The sequence below is a fragment of the Pseudopipra pipra genome, chromosome 8, assembly GCF_036250125.1.
Source record: "Pseudopipra pipra isolate bDixPip1 chromosome 8, bDixPip1.hap1, whole genome shotgun sequence".
NCBI classification, from domain to species: Eukaryota; Metazoa; Chordata; class Aves; order Passeriformes; family Pipridae; genus Pseudopipra; species Pseudopipra pipra.
The window spans coordinates 11,188,437-11,210,163 of record NC_087556.1 but is presented as its reverse complement, the minus strand read 5'-3'; the positions used below and the strand labels follow the sequence as shown (position 1 = coordinate 11,210,163).

Here is a 21,727-nt window from a genome sequence, read left to right as displayed (position 1 = left end):
GGAACATTTCATGTACAGAAAACAGATTCACTGGGATACAGAAGAGAGAAGCAGCTTTATCCCTGTAACAGGACCATGTCTCCAAAGCAGAGAAAAACTGTTTTCTTCCTCTCCCTTTGAAAGTATAAGTTCAGAGTTATAAAATCTGTTCTTGGTTATGGAAGGAAATCTGTGACCTCTCATTTTTTGACTTTAACTATGGTGTTTTCTCTGAATTTTTGATTGTCAGACATCTCTCTCTAACTTACCATTAGTGAAGAGGGTGAGCAGGAAGCAAAGCTGCACAGATGCCTGTGACATCCCTGTGTGTTATGGGAGTGGGCTGTGAAAACACTACTGTTAAAAAAAAACTAAAGGAAGGATGTGAAGAGGGCAGTAGCATCTGAAATGATGTCTGCACAGGAAGGAAGACAAGCGGTGTAGAAATACAATGGTTTTACACAAATATTGTTTCATTCCAGACAAAGGATCACAGCTTATCAGGATAGTTCTTACATTTGGACTGCCAGCTGAGGAAACTGGCTTCTCAAGAAGCTTCATCACAGTGGGCAGGAAAGAAAGTGGAGAGGCTTGAAAATAAACTGGGCTGGAAAAAGAATGAGGGGGAGAATTTTCCTGCAGTCCATCTTCTTCATGACTGTTATGACAAAGGGGCAGATGACTATGTTTCGTGTAGTCAGGTTTTTTTATTCCTTGCAATGCATGTTTGGGGTCATTCTCACTGTATCAGAGAGGTCCTTTAATTGTTTCCTACTAGTGCTTCAAAAGTATTTCTTCAGAGGGGACAAATGTAATTCTGAGAAGATTTGTCAGATGCAGGAGAAATTTGAGGTACTGGAACAGTGGTTAGTGATTAAACTTACTTGTCTGAATTATTTATTACTTCTTAGTGCTTCTGGCTTGGTGAGGGTATATAGAAGTTGGACCTACTGTCAAATTCTCTCATATCCTGCAAGGTGCTCAGCATAGAATGGTAGTGTGTTGCCAGCTCCTGATGAGGGAGCTTCAGCTCTTGATGAAGCCAACAGGCTGGACCTAGTTTGGCCCAAAATATGCAAAACATGGATTTCTCAGAGCGCCATCCACCATTACTGTTTTCTAATAAGTGGAACATTGGATGATTTCTCAAGCATGCCTAGTATTTACTCCCATGACTGAGGTTCTCTGTACCTTTGGGGGATCTGCAGGGAGGTAACCAGCTCTCTTCTGCCACACGCTCTATTCTCGGATTGTTATCAGATCAAATCAACTATTAATTAGTAAGGGAAAAGAAGGGACTGGTGAAAAAACCTTGATTCTTTCCCCTGATTCTCCTGGATTTTCCACCCCATAAAGCAATGCAAGTCATGAAACAAATTTAGCTACCAGTGATAGCAAAGAGAGAGAAAGAGATGATGAAAAACTGTCACTCGTGTGGGAGTCCAAAGACCAAGCGGTATGTAGCAGAGTCTTTTTATCTTGGACAGGAAATTAAGGACAAAATTTAAGATGTATCTTTCTGCTTCTATTGGATCTTGGCTTATGGCAGATAGGGTGTTCTTTTATCTTCCTTGCTTCTCCTTTGTATTTCCAGTTTTTTATTTCGGGATTACTGCAACCCAGAGAAAAGCTACGTCAGGGGAAGTCGATCAGATTCACTGCTGTGATTAGATAACACTTCCACCTCTAAGAAAACAAAATAATTCCCCCACAGATTAATTCCACTTGATCATTTGGTTACCATCTTCAAATATTTTTGGTGAATAATCTTCAGGCAATGGATTGTTCATCTCCTTGCTTTTGCTGTTTTTGTTGGGTGGTTGCTCATTGAAAATTACCAGTAGCTGCCTGAAAATTTGTTTGTGTGCTGTCTTGTGTCTCCATCCTGAGCTACTTCTGCAGCTGAATGCAGTTCAGAAATGATTCTTCTTGTCATGCTTAAATGCACATAATCCATGATGAAGAGTTTGTTTTTTGCACTGTGATAGTTTCTGATCAGGATTTGATTTCTGGTCTGGAAGTCAAGTAAAATAAAATAAGAATGATGACAAATGAGTAAAACAGCAAAACTGCTTGCCCTGAAGCCTTTGAAAAGGTGAGTCTTTTTCAATTAGTGCCAAAATGTGGAGCCACAGCACTAATATAATTGAATAAGAGCAGAGGAACAAAGCCAACCCCCTCAGGGTCTCACTTTTCTGTACCTGACCAAGTGAAATAAAGAAGCAGTAACAAAATCTTCCTTACCCTAGGATTTTTTTTGCCAAACCCTGTTTCTTAAAAAATAATAATAATAGAAAAGGTATTTTGTTTTAGGAGATAAAATCTGTACATAAGAGAGATCCTGAATTGCAGAGTAGCATGTGGACTTGAACTCTTTAAAGCCCAAACATGGGTTCTGAAATTCTGCTTTAACTGAAGGCATCATTCAAGCTTAATCTTTGGTTTCTAGGTGAATACAGTGCCACAATCATGCTTCTAGGTGATACAGTGTCTTCTCTGGAATTTTGGTTTATATCAGTTTTGTTTTCTGCCTAAATTAGGACATTAGTATTTTGCATACATCAAAAGAATGATACATGAATAAATGGATTAGCAGTTAAGTTTTTGAATATAATATCATGGAAGTCATATAAGACTTTGACAGCTCCCTATTTATAAAGCAGGTTTCTCATGAGGAAATGCAGACTTGCTTTTACTCTTCCTTCTTGTGCAAACATCAAGCAGAAGGATGTGGCTCAGCCTGCAAATGATCTGTGTTTTGTTATGACTCCGAGTGGCCAGGTCTTAGTTCGTCTCAGAAAGTGGCCCCCTTCCCACAAAGTGCCACCCTTCCCTGGAGGAGCTGAGAGCTGAGCCCCTGTCCAGTGAAAACTGGCTCCCAAATCCAGAGGGTTTGCTTTTGCTTTGTTTTTTATATAATTAATTGTCTGTTGGCCCTGGTGCTGAAATAATATTGTTTTACCAATTTTAATAAAACTGTCACATAGTGAAAAGCCATAATCCCCTGGGAGAGCACCATTGTAACTTTCTCCAGCCACCAAGTGGAAAATGAATTACCATCAGGGCTTGCAGAGTCTGCATGAATTGCTGAGAACTTAGTCTTGTTTAATTAATATTAATTTATTTATAAAGTGATAAGATTCATGTGGCTTTTGTTACATCTGCTTTTAATTTTAGAGACATTTTAATCAGTTTGCTGCGTGACAGTATTTGTCAACACCAGGTAAATAGGACCTCTAATATGACTTACTGTGTTGAGACTAGTTAACAGCCTAGACTGGGAAATAATACGCAAACTCGTTTCTCCTCTCTTATCAGGAGAGATCAGTTCCCAAAGCGACATAGATATTGTTAGTGTAGGTGATACCTGTAGCCATGACATCACTATAAACCCCTGGCAACACTTACACCCTTGGGAATGTATTGCTGCTGAAGGGAACTGCTTGACCTGAAAGTCTGAGACTTTCTCTCCATTGAATTTCCTTCTGCTCAAGGAACAAAGCTGATGGGTTCAAGCAAGAATCCCTAATTTTTAGTGGTTTGCAGTCAAGACCACTGAAGTGACTTTTTTCTTTTTTCTCCTGGAGTTTGCACTTTATGTGTTGTTGTTATCCTTGTCTGTTTCTCCTCCTTACGTTCCCTTGACACTTGTCCCTACCTTTGGAGGATGAGATAAGCAGAGAACTCTGTCCCTGTGAAGTCAAAGAGCAGAACATGTCTGCACAAAGAGGGCCAGAGCAAGAATCAAACCTCTCCTGGGTAGGCAGGTGTGGGAGAGCTCCTTTGTTGCAGATTGCTTTCTGGAGTGCCATCAGTGGGGTTTTGTCACTGTACTGACAAGGATAATTAGAAGCAGATTTCTTTCTTTTTCATTTTTTTTCCTCCTTTTTTTTTTTTGGAGTCACCATGCTGCAGCAAATTTTGCGTGATATGTATATTGACCCTGAGCTCCTGGCAGAGCTGAATGAAGAGCAAAAGCAGATCTTGTTCTACAAAATGAGAGAAGAGCAGCTGAGGCGCTGGAAGGAGAGGGAAGAAAAAGCCCGACTGGAGGAGGCTGTGCTGAGAAAGACAGCGAGGCGCAACCAGAGTAAGATTTGTGACCTCCTTCTATACTCAAGGTCTGGGGATGGTGGGCATGCAACTGGCTGTGGCACAGCAGGGATCTGGAGGAGACTACAGGGAGGAGTGCCATCTGTCCCCATAGGCAAAAAGACAGTCCGGGACAGCAGAAGCACTTTGTTCCTGCTCCTTATATCTCAAGGCTGGTTCTTTCTTCAGGGAGTAATTTAATGTTGGAGCAAGTGGAATCGTTTTCAAGTGCATGTTTCAGTCAGGAGTTACTGCTGCTATTCTCTCAGTAACAGATGTACCATGACCAAGTTTCCCCTCCACTCCTGTGGGTTTTTTCTTCACCTGCCCTCCCCCTCCTCACTGTCAGTCAGGCAAAAGCCTGTGCTGTTGAGGTTTCTTGAGTTGGCATAAAATGTTTCCAAGTAGCTGGAGTAGGAGATAAATTTATGAATTTCAGCTCGTCAGGAAGGGCTGTTTGTGAATAAGACATAATGTCAAAACAGCCATGCCATATGAGACTAAATTTCCAACTGTACTAATGAACAGTCTCCAAGAGATTACGTCTAGGGAATAGGAAAATAGTGTGGCAAGGCTGCAAAAAAAGTAAACAACCAAAACTTAAGAAGAAGAAACCAGAAAAAGCAAATAAGCAAAATACTGGAAGAAATATCAAAAAAGGCCTCTCCAAATGTAATTTTCAACTGACAAGTCTTGGGTCCAAGTGGTTTGAAATAAACAGAACTTCTTAACTCCTTGCTCTTTTCTCTAAGTGACTTCCAACTCTCTCCCCAGTCACAGGATGATGTTGTTAGGCTGGTGTAAGATAGAAAACATTTTCAGCTTTGAAATGTAACTGCAGTGATTCCTCACTCAACAAGGAAATGTCAGAGATATGTCAAACACTCCTTTCCCTGCAAAATGCCAAAGATCTTATCCTATCTTTAAATCTATTGAAACTTGAATATTCAAAAATTTCAATAACTTTTGATAGCTGATTTTGAGAAAGTGCTTTAATGGTTATGGGACTGCAGTCAGTGTTTAGTGTTGCTTATTTTAACGTGCTCATGGTAGAAAGCACCCCAATACAGAGAGATTATTGGATTCAGTTGTCAGACTTGAGATATTTAGAGCTTCTGAACCTTACAAAGTGCCCATTAGATAGTTATCAATTCAAAGACTTATTAGAAGTGTGTTACAAAACAAAACTCTTTTCCAAGGCTCCCTTGAAGCACAGGCCTTTATGAAATTACTAGACTAAGTTACAATGGCAGTCTCAAAATAAGGAGGGAATGTTCAGAACACCCTAATTGGCCATAACAAGAGTTTAAAATGTCCCCTCACAGATGGCAAGGTGGATGTTGGAAAACCTCATTCTGTTTAATTTCTATTTTCTTCATGTTAGTGCTCTCACTGTGAATGGTGCTCTCCGAAGAGGGATGGCATCAAAATAGCTTCTCTCATACAGCACAAAAACCTTGTTCGTGTTGATTGATTTGTAGCTGAGAAAAAATTAAAAATGCGGTTCTGCCCCACGTACCAAAATAACGTCTTATCATTGAGATAATCTGTTATGCTCATTCTTTGTGGAAGACAGATACAGAAAAATTTAACTGCAAAAATATTTACATGAGGATTTGTCACAGTGTTGACACCTAAATTTCCATATATAAATTATACATTAGACCTGCTCAGCTTCCTACTACAGGAGACCATTTTCTGGGTAATTAATTTTCTGATTTATAAAGAGTGAGAGAAAGAAGAGCTGCAGAGTAACCTGTAGATTATATTTGCTCTGACAAAGGTATTCACAAATACACATTCAGTTAAATTTCACAATAGCCACTTTCTGTTTTACCATCTTAAATTGCCAGTTTAAGGTATTGCTTAGGTCTGACTTTTGCCCACTCTTAGAAACTTCCTGCTTCCTTCAGAGCTGTATTGAAGAACTGCTGGAATCAGATTTGCAATTCAGACACTTGGTTCTGCTGAAAATATCTTTTACTTTCGTGAACTGATGTGGACCAGAGTTAGAAAATACAACTTCTTTCAGGCGTGCTGGTCATTAACTGTACAGATACTTGTAATTGATTGCTACTGTGCAGTTCCATAATGTGCTGGTAAATGGTCTCACAGTGGAGCCAGCTTCTTGTTTAAAAAAGAAAAGCTGAAAAAAACCCGACCACAAAATATGGGTATAAGATAGGAATTACTGTGCAATATTCCTGCCTATATGACTCAAAAGGTCAGAGTAGATCACAATAATCTTTTCTTATCTTAAAATATGTTTTTTTTCTTTAAGAAATTTGACATCAACTTTTTTTAGACCTTGAAGCTGCTTAATTTTCAGTTGCCATTGACGTATAAATGAATTTTCAAACATTCTTCCCCTGCTACACAGTGTAGAACGTAGAGTGGTTTTATTCCTGTTTTAAATTAGTGGCTACCAAAAAAATGCAAAGCTACCACAATTACGTGTTCCTTATTCCTTTGAAACTGAGGGATTTGACCTGTTTCATCTGCAAGTGTTGGTTTTGACTCTACTGCATGACACAGGTTTTATATTCATGCCATTTTGTTGAAGCCAAGAGTTACTCTGGCTTTATAGAAATCTTGGCAGGTTGACATAGAGCAGAATACAGATGTGAGACTTTGATATCTCTAATGTTGTTCTGAGTTTCTAAGAATGTATAATAACAGGAAAATGTGTATGTTGCTTGTGAATACCACATTGCATTTGTATAAAATAATTTTATACTAATATAATTGGAATTGTCTTTATAGGACTGCCTTTGAAATCCTTCTGGTTTTTGTTATAGTTTGAATAGCTGCATATCCCCCCTCTTTGGGATGAGATATGGTGATATTGAACAAAAGAAGTTAATGACAATGAGCACTTCTGTAGTTAAAAATGCTTTCTGCTTGATCTGGAGTTCTATACCCCAATTGCTACAATTGTCCATCAATTCAAGAGCTTAGGTTAGCTTATCTTAGCTTCAATGGTATGTGTGCATCCAGCAGCATAGAGAAAGAGGTGGATTTTCCAAAACAGAGCCGTGATTGTGAATCCAGTCTTGATTTCCTACAGTGACTTGAGGATGAAGTGTTCTTGTGCAAGGTTTAGGTGTACTGTCTTCTTGAAACTGTAAGTGCAGAGTTGGGACAAAAAGAGTGGCATATGCAGGTCAGAATGGCCTTGTGCTAGAGCTAAAATCATCAACAGGTTTAAGGAACACTCATTAGCATGATAATTGTTTAAATGTTTGGAAACTAACTAGCAAAAGCCCAAAATCTGCATTGATTTTTACAGAAGTGCCACTGAGCACAGCTTGTCCATAAATGTCCTATTCAGTACTATTAAATTTGCAGTGTAGAAAACAAAAGCACGTCCAAACCATAATAAGATATAAGTTGTTGAGAGTGTTTATCAAGCCAAATAGTGTACCAGTTTGTGTAGCTAGTCTTATTCTTAATTTCTAAAGAAAATAATATTAGTCACCTGCAGTGAATGGTAAATTGTGCCTGTCTTTCCATTTGGATTATTTAGTTCCCTGTGTCTTGAGGAAAGGTTAAAACTGAAATTAGTGTCAGAATGAGTCAATGTTAAAGAAATTATTTCACTTTTGGGGGTGAATGGCATGTGTTCAGATTATTAAAGAGTTTTAATTTCTTTCCCATTTTAAAAACACAGATTGATGTCTAAAAGGGAGCAGTATATAGATAACACTTCAGAATGAAGTGTTTCCTTTAGAAGATACTGAATAAATTGTTCCCATGTTTTTGTTATTTGTATCTTGCCTAAAATTATTAGCAGAATTTGGGCATCTTGTGGGTCCTTTCAAAATTGCAGCATTTAGTGAGATTATTCAAGGTAAAAGAAATATTTTGTGGCTCTAATTAAATAATGACTGCTGGCTGATACTGGAATATTGCCACAAGTGAGTTGAATTCTTGGAGGTTCATCTTCAGTTCACTTACAAATTGCTCCTGGGCAGATGGTTGAGGAACATATCTTCATTGTAATGAAACAGTTTGATTGTTCTTACTGTGCTAAAATCACTGAGAGAAATCTCCTCAAAATTTCAAGATCCCTTTGGGGTTTAGTGAGAAGTGACTGACAGGCAGCTTTGCAATTTGCAAGCAAACATATTTGTGATTAGGCAGGAGCCCTTTAACCACTACAGCTGAGTTGGGATTAAGCAAAGGACTCTGCCAATTTGGATTTTGATGTTGATGTAGCATCTAGAACGGTCAGCATTCCCAAAACGAGATCTCAAAAAGTGTTGAGCATTAGGTAGCTGAAGGACAGCCATGTGGGAGGAGAGATAATGCTGGTCTGCTGCTCCTTGTTCTGACATTTATTCATTATGAAATGCAGCTCGTGGTGTTCAGTTGGGAGCTATTTGTAAACACTCTTATTTACCTGTCCTTAATAAGAGTAGCTGTGAGAAAATAAGGTAGGCTTATCACAGCATGGCTAGAAAATAATTTATTTGTATAAATGGTGTTTGTGTTAGAAAATCGTTAGAGAATTGATGGTGCTATTTGGAAGCAAGTGTTTCAAATATCCCAAGTGGATGGTTGGAGGATACATCAGTGTCAGATGAGAAGGCCAGTGAGTGGGTATGTGTTTCAGTAGATGTACATGCACTGACAGTTTTTTCTGATTTTGAACTCAGAAATGTATTCTTCATCTATGCTAAGGCCTCTACATACCCTGGTAATCCTATGGAGACATGCTCCTGTCATTGTCCATTGTCTCTTTCTCTGTATCATTGGATGTGGGTCTAACCAGAGACATCAGACCGTACACCTTGGGGCCAGAGCTCGGCTGCTCAGAGCTCGTGCTCAGTGTGGCTGAGGAAGAGGTACAGTCAGACAGGAGCTTCTGAACTCTCTGTTCACTTCTCCGGACCTGGGGCCTGCAAGACACCTCTAACTGCCATATGACCTAGATTTTTACCAGATGGAACAAATCCAGAGGGAATTCTCTGCCCTCCTATGATTAGCAGTAAGTCTGTGCTTTTTAGTCTCATATCTTGCCCTGCAGCTGACTTCTCACTTTTGCAGAAAAGTGACAGCAGAATCTTGCTGGCTACTTGGGCCTTCTCTTGCATTCACACAATCCTCAGTGCTCCTGGTATCTGCAACATCTGGCATCTGCCACTTTTTGAGAGAGGCTACTGGGTTAATGGAGCCACTGGCATGGAGAGTATTCCTGTGTTTCTCTGCATCGTGTGGACACAGGGGTGTTAGATGGGCTTTCTTGTACATACTAGTGCTCTGGTAATGATATGGGTTTGTCACTGTCTGCAAACTCATAAATACTTGATATGGAAAGAGAGCAGGACTGTGGCCAAGGGGAGAATGGGATTCACCCAAGCAAATTCAACATTTTCCTGCTGATTGTGCCAGTTATCAACAAAAATGACTAAAACATTCAAGGACAATGGCACCAGCTTTTGAGAGCAGGATTTGAAAGATACGGAAAAACTCAATATATTCAAGTCAGCAGTGGATTTAGCCAGACACTGATGGCAGTTCAATAACCTTTGAGTCCACTTGTTTGCTGTGGTGCTAAAAAGCCTCACTATAGTGGTATAGTTCTCCCTGCTTTTGTGTTCCTGTGTGCCTGATAAAAGGAGTCAGTGCAAACCTGCCACGCTGCATTAAGTAGGAGAGCCTGGTGCAGAAAGCGATCCATAGTTCTCTATTTATTCTCTGACACAGAGCCTTTATCCTTCCCCTTTGAGTTTCCAGCACACCCTGAAGCAACCATGCAGACTTGGTTTTATCTTATGCTCCAGCAAAAGGAAAGTCTGGAGGCTTTGTGAAAGGTCTGTGTGAGAAACCAAGCCCTGTATATAGCTTTTACTCTTTACACGAGTCAATTTTGATTAGGAATCAGAAATGATGGGGCTATGTTCTTGCCTTATTTTTTTAATGAAGAGAAAAAAAATCAAATGAATCATACTGATGTGAATGATTTGAAAACCTTCAGTTTTGCTCTGATGTTTACTTAGATTTTTATACTGTTGTATACTTAGATCTTTTCACTGTCATGGTTTGAGAACCCCAATATCCAATTCCCTAGTCCCTAGCCCTAGTGTGAGATGGTTTCCAGACACTACACGAGACTCAGAATGGCAAAAAGGGAATATATATTACAATGACTGTACAAAATGAATACTACAATACATTATATACAATCTTAATTATCTGTACCATGACAACTGTTTACAGTGAAAAGATCTGCCATTAAAAAGGACAGACAACAGGCTAGCTCTAGATTATACCAGGAGTTAGAACAATATCTTTAAGAAAGAGTTTTGAACGTTGTCTCCCAGTTGAAAGTGGGCAAATTACAAAATTGCTATGTGTAACAGCATGTCTTGGCTAGGTAGCCATGAAATTATCTGGAACATACTAGATAGAGACCACATAAATGATACTTAATTTCTGTGTTTCTTTTATTTTTTTCTTCTTTTTGGTTTAAAATGTGCAAATCTATAAGTATATGTTGCATATATACATACCCTGTGATAATGCAAACCCACTTACCTTTGAGTGTTGTGTACAGTTACCCTTGCTACATTTCTTAATTACCAGAGGCTTATTTGAGTAACTGCTTCCTCCCTTAGTATTTGCTCTCTTCAATCACTCTTCCTTTATTTGATCCTGCAGGGGTATATTGCAGCATAATTATTTCCATGGTAACAGGCTGTAATTCCATAAACAGAAGATTGAGTTTGTTATATGATCAGGAAGCAGCTGGGGAGCCATGAGGGCTGATTTTTCAGCAATGCTGAAATCCTGCAACCCTTGTTGATATATTAATGTAATCAGCTGAATTTCTTTCTCCCTTCGCAAATCCTCCCCTAAATAGAAAGACACATCACACAGTGTTGAAATTCGAGGGTGTGTAAACTGGAATGTTAGGGGGCAGAATTTTTGCCCATGTTCTTGTTGGTTTAAGAATTGAAAAGAAAGGATTTTTTGAATGTATTTTTGGAAGAGAGGGGTTCATGCTCCTATGACTATTAGCAGGGGCAGAGCACAGATTAATTATAGCAAATCTTCAGTTTATTGTGGGATGATGTTATTTTTATTACTTTCCTCATTACCATCTAATTATTGTCTATATATTTTAATGGATTTACTGCAGTTAAGATTTTGAGAAGTGCATTCTGTCCTTTGAACAGTCTCTCAAAAACATTCACAGAAATTTCCTAGGTTTTCTCCTTAGAAAGAATTGAGGTAATGTGCATCTATTTATGTGTTTGTATAAAAATGAAATATAATTAAATCCTTGTACTGGCTAAGCTCAAGGAACTGAGAACAGCCTAAAGCTCTCATTCACATTTTCATCCTAATCAATGTGCTTCTAACATGTGTCCTGGAGCTAATGAAACTCTGAATGGAACCTCATCTACCCTGTAGACTATCAAAATTCAAGCTTCTATTTTAATGAAACCATAAAAATAATTTGCTTGGAAAACCAAGAAATCTTATGTAAAAGACATTGTGCTCAGACCAAAGTATAGCAGATATCTGAACAGCAGGACAAAAAACCCCAGCCCTACAAACACACTAAACTCCACAAGCTATGGTTTAGTTCTCCATGGCAAAAGTGGATCAGACTGATCAGCTTGATGTCAGCAGTGAACACTCATGCAGCCCATTTCAATTGTATAATAAGTTTCAGGAGTGTTTTTTCTACCACAGAGAGAGAAAAGACAAAACAAGACTCTGTTTTCTAAAGCAAGTCAAACAATATTTGTATGACTACAAAGCTTTCCAGCAGGTGAGGAAGGAGAGTCAATTGTTGCTGCAGAGATATGTAGCTGCCAAGCAGGAGAACTATGGTGGGAAGCTCAACCTCAGAGAAATAAGTTTGTTCATGGAAATAGCAAATTCTTTTGAAAAAATTTCAGCAGACTTTGTCCAACGTTTCTGAGACCATAAATAAGTGATCTTCTAATTTTCTGTAGTATTCCCTGTGACAGAAAGGCAGTAGGGCACTTGATGCTCTCTATCTGCACCCGACTAAGCAGGCAGACTGTGACTGAGTGACAGCCCAGCTGGCAATCTTGACACCAGATCAGGCCTCTAATCGTCCTTGGAGTAGTTCCCTTGTAAACACTGGATATGGATCATGAATGGGAATTGTTGGGGATGCTGTAACTGTTAAAGCAGTGGCAAACAAGCTTGGAGGAAGGAAGCTGACTCCACTAGTATACTGTTTGCTCTAATTGTCATCATTTTTAAAGCACTTTTAATTTAAACCGTGAGAAAATGAAGGCAGATATAACCCAAAACCACAGAAAACACACTGAAAAACCATAAAACTCCTAAACCAGAGGTTCAACTCCTCTGTTCCAATTAGCTGAGACAGTGTGTGGCCCAGTTCTCCTTTGTATAACTATTTGTTTAAAGCCCTAGTCCCAACGTGGAGCTGATAGAAAGTGAAGCCCAATGCAGCCTGATCATTGCATGCAACCAGGATTCCCCATCCCTGTGCCATCAGCTGCTGTCCTCCTCTCTCTCCCACTAGGCAGTGCCCATGTTCCCTGGCAGAGCTCAACCGTGGCAGTAATGATGCCCTGCTGACACCAGGGTGACACAAAGGCCAGGAGCAGCCTGGGGTGTCCTGCAGCACAGCCCGTGGTAACACTCCAGCACTCTGGGTGGGTGTGAGATCAGCAGTGCTGCTGGCAGAAGCTCACAATCCTTGTGGGTGAGAGCTTGAGTTTCCTGTGGCTCTCCAGGGAATTGTTTTACATTTCCATTGCTGTTATAGAATTGACTCTGTAAATTCAAACAAATAGAATTTTTGGTTGTGTGTGTTTATATGTGCACACCTGAGTTGCTGTTGGTTCACGTTTTAGGTCTCCTAGAAAGTTTTCATTGTGATCCGCTTGCACTGCAACTTTGAGAGACCTGATTTTGCATTTGTCTGATCTGGCATCTGTTTGGAGTAAGGAATATTATCCAGAAACCAATTTGCTGGTCTCAAAACAGTACAGATGTAGATTTAGAGGAATTCCATGTGAGATACTAATTCATGGATGCACCAAAAAGGTTAAAAGAACTGCAAGAGTTAATGCTGTCTTCTTGTGGTGCTACAGAGTTGTTTTAGGTGAAAAATGGTGGAATATTAAAGCTGATAATCATTGATCTGAAGAGTAGGGATGGAGAAGACCTGGTAAATTATTCAGTAAGTTTTCCTGATGAAGCAATGTTTGTTTCTGAAACACTTCCATTTCTACCCTCCAATCCAGACTAATTTTGATGTCCACTACTTCCTAGTGGTAATTATTTGCCACCTGTTATAGTCTCTCCAGGAAGAAAAAAGTACTTTTGTGGTCAAGGCACAAGACTGGGGCTCAAGAGATTTAATTTTTATTTCCTGACTCTGTATTAGTATTTGTGACTGGGCTCAGAAGCATGCTTCTAAAAAGGAAACGTGAGGTTCTCTTGCCTCTTTATCACTTAGATTTCAAATTTTTTTTGTCAGGACCTGTCTTTTCCTTTTATATTTAGTTGAATCTTTATTTTTCTTTTTCTGTTTCACTTGGAAATAAAATGTATTAACAAAACATCTTATTTTGCAGAAAAATTTAATACCTGAGAGACATTTTAAAGCAGAAATTATTTTGTTTGAATTGGCCCTCGATAGTAGTAATTCTCTGCTTGCAAAGCAGACAACACTAGTTTCCTAAAAGTATTAGGGAAGATAATTTTCTGTACTTTCATCTCGAATGTTGCCATTGATTCTGCAATTTAAAAGTGCAAGACCAGTATCATTAGCCTAGCAGAGCTGACACTATCACTGTGAATGTGATTCTGGAGACTGCAAAGACTTTTTGTGCGGCAGAAATTCTGTTTTCACATTGCCAGATTTTCTCCCTGAGGCGCTTGTTTCTTGTTCTGCACGCTCATTTTTTATGTTATTATGTGCTAAGAAACTAAAACATAAAGTTTTATGATCAAAATGTACAGTAAAGCCCATCTCCAGCTTTATGGGAGCATAGGTCTAAGGGAAGCTTTACACGGGACTCATTTCTTAAAGTAAAATAGGTGGTTGGATGTGAAAAGGCCTTTTCTTCTAGAGAAAACCCTGAATAAAGGCATATGTACTCAAGTTGAACTGTTTTAAAATTGTATATATGGAGGTCTGTCTGTTTAATGCTAAAGCTTAAAATTTCCAGGTTGCTTGATGCTGCTGTGACCTTTCAGCTTGAACTGTGGGTGTGTACAAAGCAGTGTACTGTGCTGGGGTGTGCTGAGCCAACATGTTATACTGGTAGTTTCAAAAGAGTTTATACATCTACTGTCTATAGCTTTAGAAAAGAGATCCATTGTTTTGAAAGAAGAAAGAGAACAATTTCTCAAGACATCTACAAATCAGCTGTTTTACGGGGCTGGGTTGGAACGGTTAAGTTGTGTCTCTGAGCAACACATTAATAAGTCTTTGGCACAGGAAACCTGGAAAGAAGTAAAGATAAAATTTTTCTGCTTACCTGAATAGATGGGTTTGGGGTTTGGTTTGTTTGTTTGTTTTTAATTTATTCTCTTTCCATCTGATAAGGTCATAAATGAACAGAAGTAGTGAAGTTGTGTGAGAACAGTAAAAGTATTTGCTATCTACCAGTTATGGTACAGGCATGTGTTTTCCAATTTTTTTTTTAGAGTACCAAATAAAGAAGAGCAACTAGGATATTCAGATTCCTTATAGGAAAGAGGACACGGAACACTTTTAAAACAAAAGCTGTCATTGGTTATGTGGGACTGGTACTCTTGGGAAATTGTTCCATACTTCTTAGGATGCTTTACCATGAAATGCAGTAGGTGAAAACCTTTCAGGCAAATACTGATATGACCAGTCAGGTCTCAGCAGACGGTATTCAAATTCTGTATCCAAAAAATGCAGCATAAATGTCAGGTTGACAGGAACACAGAAATGTACAGAATAAGAACGGCAATAGAACACATTCGCATTTATAACCTGAGACATAATCTGATAGACTGGGAAAGAGCAAATGCTTTTGAGAGTTGTTGAAGGAAAACACTATTAGCTTAAATTTCCAGCCCCCTTGAAGTCAGTACTGTTAGGCTAACACTGGGAATTCGTATAAATTACATTTTCCAATTTGATATAGAATATTAGCTTTCATTGTGAGATCGGATACGTTCCCTGCCTTCAGTTCCTATTGTCAACACTTGTGAGTGTGGGCTGGCAGGGGCACTGCCTGCTGTCAACAGCCCCACTTCCCTTCCTCCTGCACTTGTCTGTCTGCAGTCTGGGATGTCAGAAACACTTTATTGATTGTGCCTTGGGAAACTTAATCCAGTTAAATGGATACTGTCCTATTGCAGAATAAGAGAAGTTGAGGGTGAGAGTAGCTAAGCTGGTGATTGTAGAGAAAGATGTGGAAAAAGCAGAAGCAGAGCCTGACCATTTAAATAGGACCAGGTTTCTTTTAACTCTTATGGGAACACTGGGGAAAAACTACTTGGAAAAATGGTGCCCTGTCCATTTCTTCACATTTTCAAATGAGGCAAGGTGCCTTTTAAAAACCCACCATTTTCTAATCTCAATATTTGGGTGAGAGGGTGAAATCTAGAGGACTGTAATATACAGGGAGTGATATGAACTGCTGAGCATTTATGACCTTGTAGTGTGCATTGTTTAAAATAAATCCATTGTCCATCTTGGCAGCAGTCTTTGTGGTGTAATCCTCTATTGTTTGTTGAAGGACTGTCAACAAATTTGCAAGAAATAAAACATAAAAATGGATGTGTAAGAGATGTTTCTACAAATTCCTTATTATGAACCTCTAAAATGCTTTTAATATTTGAGAGTTATATGCATAAAAGCAGAGGGAAAAGACCTACAAACTACACTGAATCAGGTAGTGTATATTACTGTATATGAATGTATTCAGATAGGATCTAATCTAGTGCCCTTTGCAGTCCTGTAGTTTGTTCTTGAACATGAAGATTCACCAAGTGTAGTCTGTTTTGTAAAGAACTGTCAGGCTTTTTTGGTGTTCTTAACATCATTCTATCAACACAGTAACTGTAGATTTTTGCATGGTGTGTTTCTTGAAAGCTGAACCAGAAACTTAATCCCTTTCGATTGCCTACGTGAACAGAATAGGCTTTGCAGTGCTGAGTGGTGTGCTCTGAGTATTCAGCCTCCCTGAAACTCTTCCTTCACACAGCGGCATCAGGAAATTCCTGGATTTTTTGCAGGTGTTCTGGTGAAGTCTCTCTATGCTCAACACTCAACATTTTCTGTGCTTAAAGGATTGCAAGTCACATTATGTCACTGGCTGTTGATTTTTGCCCCATTTCTTTTTCCATGCTCTTCATTCATCCCTTGCTGAGTGAAGAAAGAAAATATGACAATTAAGTAGGGATCGTTACACCGAAATTCTGGGAAATGTATGCCAGAATTAATAACTTTTATTTTTGTGGGACAGTGAGTGTTTAAAGATTGTGTGATCTGCAGCATACAAACCCAGAAGATTTCTTTCAACCTCTAAGTAACGTTTTATTCTGACTTGTAAATTGCAAGCTTTGTTGTTTCTAAACTGCAAATTTGCCATCTCTTCACCTCTATCTGTGTGAGAATTTGAGCCAGTCTTTACATTTTGGGTTGTTCTGGGTGGCTGTTGCAGGTAACGGCAAACACGTGCAGTGGCTGCGTGGGAAGGATGGCGAGGTCTGGGTCTGGGTGATGGGAGAAGGCCCAGGTGACAAACCCTACGAGCAGATATCCGAGGAGCTCATAGCAGAGAGAGCCAGGCAGCAGGCACAGAGGGAGGCAGAAGAACTATGGTGAGGATTTATGAAACTGAATTCAGGGTCCGCTTGGCGTAATGGGAGACGTGACCTTGTAGAAAGGTTGCGGGTAATGGTGGGTGGAACTGGTAAGTATGTTCTGTGAACACTGGCTTTGACTTGCTTTCGCAATTTTTCAGCGTGTAAAAAGTGTAATTTTGTTTCTCTTGAATATTGAAAAACAAAAATCCTCTTTTACAAAAAAAAAAATAATAATAGAGCAACTGTTTTCCTTTTGGGGAATTTTGCTAAACCATTGACAATTTTGTAAATAAAGAAAAACGAAACAATTCTGAGATGATTAAATTTAATATGTTTGTTGTATTACAAATCTGAGTCCACAATGGGGATTTGGTACATAAAATCCTTTTCAAAATTGATTTTATTTGCATTTTGCTCGCATTAATTCTTATTCTGGCAGTTCAGAAACTGATTATACTAAGTGCCATGCTGCTGTTTCCAGCAGGGCCTTTCCCAGGTTTGGGAGAGATTCAAAAATGTTTTGATGCTTGATATTGTTAAGAAGTAGGCCACCTGCCTCATACACTTCCTTTAGAGCAGCGCTGAAAAGTGACAGTTAAATATCAGGTTATTCTATATTATCTCTTTTTGTATGAGATTCTCCTTTGCTTATAGTAATTGCATATTTAAGCAGGGATTAAAGGCCTCAACCTGATCTCTACATTCCTTTTACATTGTCAGTGTTAATAAACAATCTAACATAAGAATTTGTCAGACATTTGCATTGATATTTGAAAAACAATAAATTCCCAATCGTGCTTTGCTAGAAAAAAGTGACAGAAAAATCTATTTTTGCAACCAGGGACAGAAAAAAATAAGGTATGGCTCAAAGACATCCAAGAAGTACTTGTCTAATTTAGAATGTTTTATTTTAATTAGTCATCTATCAAAAATTGTAAGTTGTCTGCTTTCTGGATGGTTTCCTCAAATCTGATTTGTGGCAGGTCTCCTGTTAAATATATTTTCTTTCCTTGCATAATTCCATGAAGTCTTATGCTAATTGTTTGTGGCAACTAGTGAGTAAGGATTGATCCTCAATTTAAAAAAATAATCAGTGGCTTAAATTTTTTTTTATTTTCACATCTTTTCTGAAGGAGGCAAAAGGAAGCTGAAATTACAAAGAAATTCCGGGATGCTATGGCTCAAGAAAAAGCCCGAATAGTGGCAGAAAAATGGAAAATAGAAACAGAGGATCGGAAAGCAGCCAAATTGGAGGAAGAAAAAATTCAGGAGGAATTAAAGGTTTGCATAGAGTAATTTGGTTCTTTTAACAGTGTTTTAATATAGACTCAAAGTTCTAGTCACTTTCAGTGCATGTTTATTAATAAGCTTTAAAATCCACAGTTGTAATTTTTCATTCTGGAATGTACAGACAGCTACATGGTACTCACCAGAACAGCTGAGTGAGTGATAAGAAAAAATTACAAACTCATTCAGAAGTGCCAGAACAATCAAACTGGTTATTCAGCTCACACCTTAACAGAATTGTTCAGTCAACTGTTCTGGGTGAATCATACTGGGGGAAAAAATGTCCAGTGGTGAAATACCTCACTTTGAGTTAGTTTGCTTGAACATATTCTGTGTGTTTTGGATGAGTTGTTCACGTATTGAACTTGAAACTTGTGTCACTACTTTCTTCAAAATAATCAGGGATGGATCCTTCTTCTATCCAACATATGGGAAAGATCCAGTTGGCTTTGCTAGGAGAAGTTCATTTGCCTGATTTTTATTGACTTCATAATGAGCTTTCCATGAGCTGTTACAGTGTTTTAAAGTTTTTTTGAAATAATATTTTTTTCACTTTTTTTTTTTGAAAATAACAATTTAAAAACTAAACAGGCAAAGATGGCCTCTTTCCACTCTTTTCATATTACTGAATAAAGATGAAATCTTGTTTAAAAATGAGAAAGAAAAATACAATTGGTTCAGCGTGCAGAGAAATTATCACAGTCCTCTGAGTCTGGGATGTGCAGGCTGGGACTGCACACGATTGGTGAGGCTGGGTTTCCATGGAGAAAGTCTGTAGCAAAATATGACTCCTAGGAGATCTGCATCCAGTTACTTCCATCTATATGCCTCTCCCCTGCTGACAGCTTGCTGTATCTCTCCTTTCCTTTCCTGACAGAGTGATTAAAGGTGTGGAAGGGGTGGATAGACTTCCCCCTTGTCCCGCTGGGATGGGAGGAATGCTGAAAAACTCAGTGTTAAATTTATGTGGTTTGATTACAAACTAGAGTCAACAAGGTACTTGTCACTGTAAACTGTGGGCCTGGGATCTGAGGGTGGCTGTTGAGCACAAAGCCAGGGCCGTTCCTGCAGCCTCCTCTGCACAGAGTTGCTGATTTACCTTTGCACAATTAATTTGAATTCACAGGAGAGAACGAGGCCTTTGAAATTCGATGTCAATGAGTAATGAAACTATACCTTTCAAGTGCTTTATTAATATATGAATAATGAGCAGAGCAACTAATTAAACACTCTTTCCTTTGCCCTCTGGAAAGCAAAGCCCTCTTGAACAAAGACTGATACAGTGTTCACTTATATCTCTGTGGTTGATTTACAGGGCACTCAATAGGGTAAATGTCCACAAGCTCACTGGTACTATTCTGTTTCAAAGAGACTTTTTTAAAAAGCAGAGTGAGAAACTTGTGAGACTTTTAGTGGCCAGTATTCATACTTTTCTATTAAGGAAAACTTGTTGTTCATTGATACACTTAACAGTAATGGCAACAAAATCTACTCCTTTTCATATTAATGGAAAGGTAATGTCTGTGTTCTGTGTTCCCACTGTTTCTCAGGACATGAGCAGGTGTCCTCCATCCAGCTGTGTGCCTGGTAGGAGCAAGGAGCACTGCTGTAACTGGGTTGAGAATATGGTTCAGTTTCTACTTTGAATTTCAAATACTAAACATTGACCAGCATTTCTTTAGGTCTGTTCATAAAGTTGCCAATATATTTATCTCATCAAAGAAATAGAAATCTTTTCTTCCCCTCTGGTTTCACTTAAATCCAGCATTTGTAGATAATATTTGCAAAAAATTTAAATAAGCAGACCAAAATTTTTAAAACAAGACTCAGCAGAAATGAACTCTGTGGCTTAAAAAATTAGTTTGGAAACAAGATTTGATGCAGTGGTTGTTTTTTTAAATGCCGCTTTATTGAGCTTGTTCCTGGCATTTCCTTTATTAATACAACAACACAGGCTAATTCCACTTTCAGCCCTGATCTTCAATTAGGTCTATAATTGGACATCTGTTAGGAGAGACTTGGACTGACATGGGGTTTCAGCAGCAGAGATTCAAATGCAGGATTGATTCCTTGTACTTTAACACCACTCCTTTGCTACTCAGAAAAGCAACTTATCTCTTACTTGGTCTTGAAAGAGCAGATCTTGGACATCGTGCTGTAGAACTACTTCAAGACAGTAAAGGCATTTCAAAGACAGGTGAATCTCACAGGTTCATGTGGGGGGCTTGTTAATTTTTCTGTCCACTGGCTCATTTAATCTCACTTGGCTTTCCTTCTCCTTCCCATTTTACTCTTTTTATACCTACTCTCGTGCAGTGGAAGAGCTGCATGAAATATTTGCTGGCTGAATGAGTGGATAGGTACCAGACAAGAAAAGAAAGTTATGTTTCTGGCATCCACATCCAACTACAGAAAGGGAATAGAACTAGGGTTCTGGGAAAAAGATGAATTAATGTATGACTTAAGTAATTGAAATAATGAAGAAATGGCTGCAGAATGAGATGCAGATCAGTTAGCAAGCCCACTTTAACAGATTTAAAATATTTAACATCTTGGTAATCATCCTTCTGTGATGATGACCTGATCATGTTTAAAGAGGTCTCTATATTGGGGTCTGAAAAGTTCAGTCTCTGCTAATGCTTCATCCTGTTGAGGCATTTTGAGTTGGGAAATTGAAACTGTCCTTTCTGCTGACTGTTTAATTTCTAACCATATTGTATCACAAACACTCCTTTTTAAAATGCTTTTATTCCTCTTGACCTATCATGGGACGTTAGGGCTGTCTGCACTAGATAAATGATATCTCACATATCAAAGTGAATGATGATCCCTATTTCCTTTTCCAACACTATTAGAAAATTATTGCTTTCCTTGGTGTTTCTTAAGCAGAAATGCCTTTAATTTATGATGCTGGAATATAAATGTTGACTTCTCTATTTTTGCAGTTTAAGGACAGCTATTCTTTTATGCACTTATTGCAAAGGACAAATAAGAAAGCCAATTACTATCACTAATCTTTTTGCTAATTCACAAAGGCTATGAGATCATAGGCATAATTTTCTACTGTTATCAGTAGCTGTCATTAAGAGTCTTGAACAATGTGCAAAGCTAAGGAAAATTAAAGGTATGAGTGTCAGCCAGGGACGAGTGATATCCTTCAGCTACATTTAGAATTAAAAGAGAGATGGTTTCTCAGCTCACTCTTCATGTGGTCTACATAAAGCAAGAGAATATTAATTGTAAAGTACTGTCCTTATGACAACATGAGATACCTGCCAAATTTAATAATATAAGCATAGTTGACAGCAGAGCTAGATTGCTTCTTAAAAATTCCCTGGGAGATGAAATATGTCTCTTCAAAGAAGACAGGTTGAGAATCAACCTTTAGAGAAGAACAGAATAATTAGTGCTTCAGTTCAGGAAATCTCTAATTAAACTTATGCTTAATAAAAAGAACACACTTCAGTCCTATTGACTTGGATGAGCTTTCAACATGTCTGAGTGCTTTACTGTGCCCCAAAGGGCTGTGGACCTGATTCTTCAGACAATTGTCAGGTGT

At 38.6% G+C, this 21,727-nt stretch overlaps 1 protein-coding gene and 1 long non-coding RNA gene across 4 annotated transcripts in view; one reads left to right on the top strand and one right to left on the bottom strand.

Moving 5' to 3' along the window:
* Positions 1–1,434: 1,434 nt before the first annotated feature.
* LOC135417889 (uncharacterized) lies at positions 1,435–8,850 on the bottom strand. Its single transcript, XR_010432259.1, has 2 exons — positions 8,767–8,850; positions 1,435–1,993 (listed from the first exon to the last, which is right to left on the bottom strand). It is a non-coding gene; the product is annotated as an uncharacterized LOC135417889 (long non-coding RNA).
* SH2D4B (SH2 domain containing 4B) overlaps positions 2,690–21,727 on the top strand; it is a 62,056-nt gene continuing 43,018 nt past the window's right edge. Inside the window, exons 1-3 of one of the 3 annotated variants that reach the window (XM_064662524.1) lie at positions 2,690–4,069; positions 16,737–16,896; positions 18,015–18,162. In XM_064662524.1, coding sequence (XP_064518594.1) covers positions 3,886–4,069; positions 16,737–16,896; positions 18,015–18,162 — 492 coding nt within the window. In that variant the 5' untranslated portion in view covers positions 2,690–3,885. Of the gene's footprint in view, positions 4,070–10,808; positions 10,889–15,330; positions 15,447–16,736; positions 16,897–18,014; positions 18,163–21,727 lie in introns of those variants that run through there. The other 2 variants (XM_064662526.1, XM_064662525.1) reach the window with 2 other exon arrangements.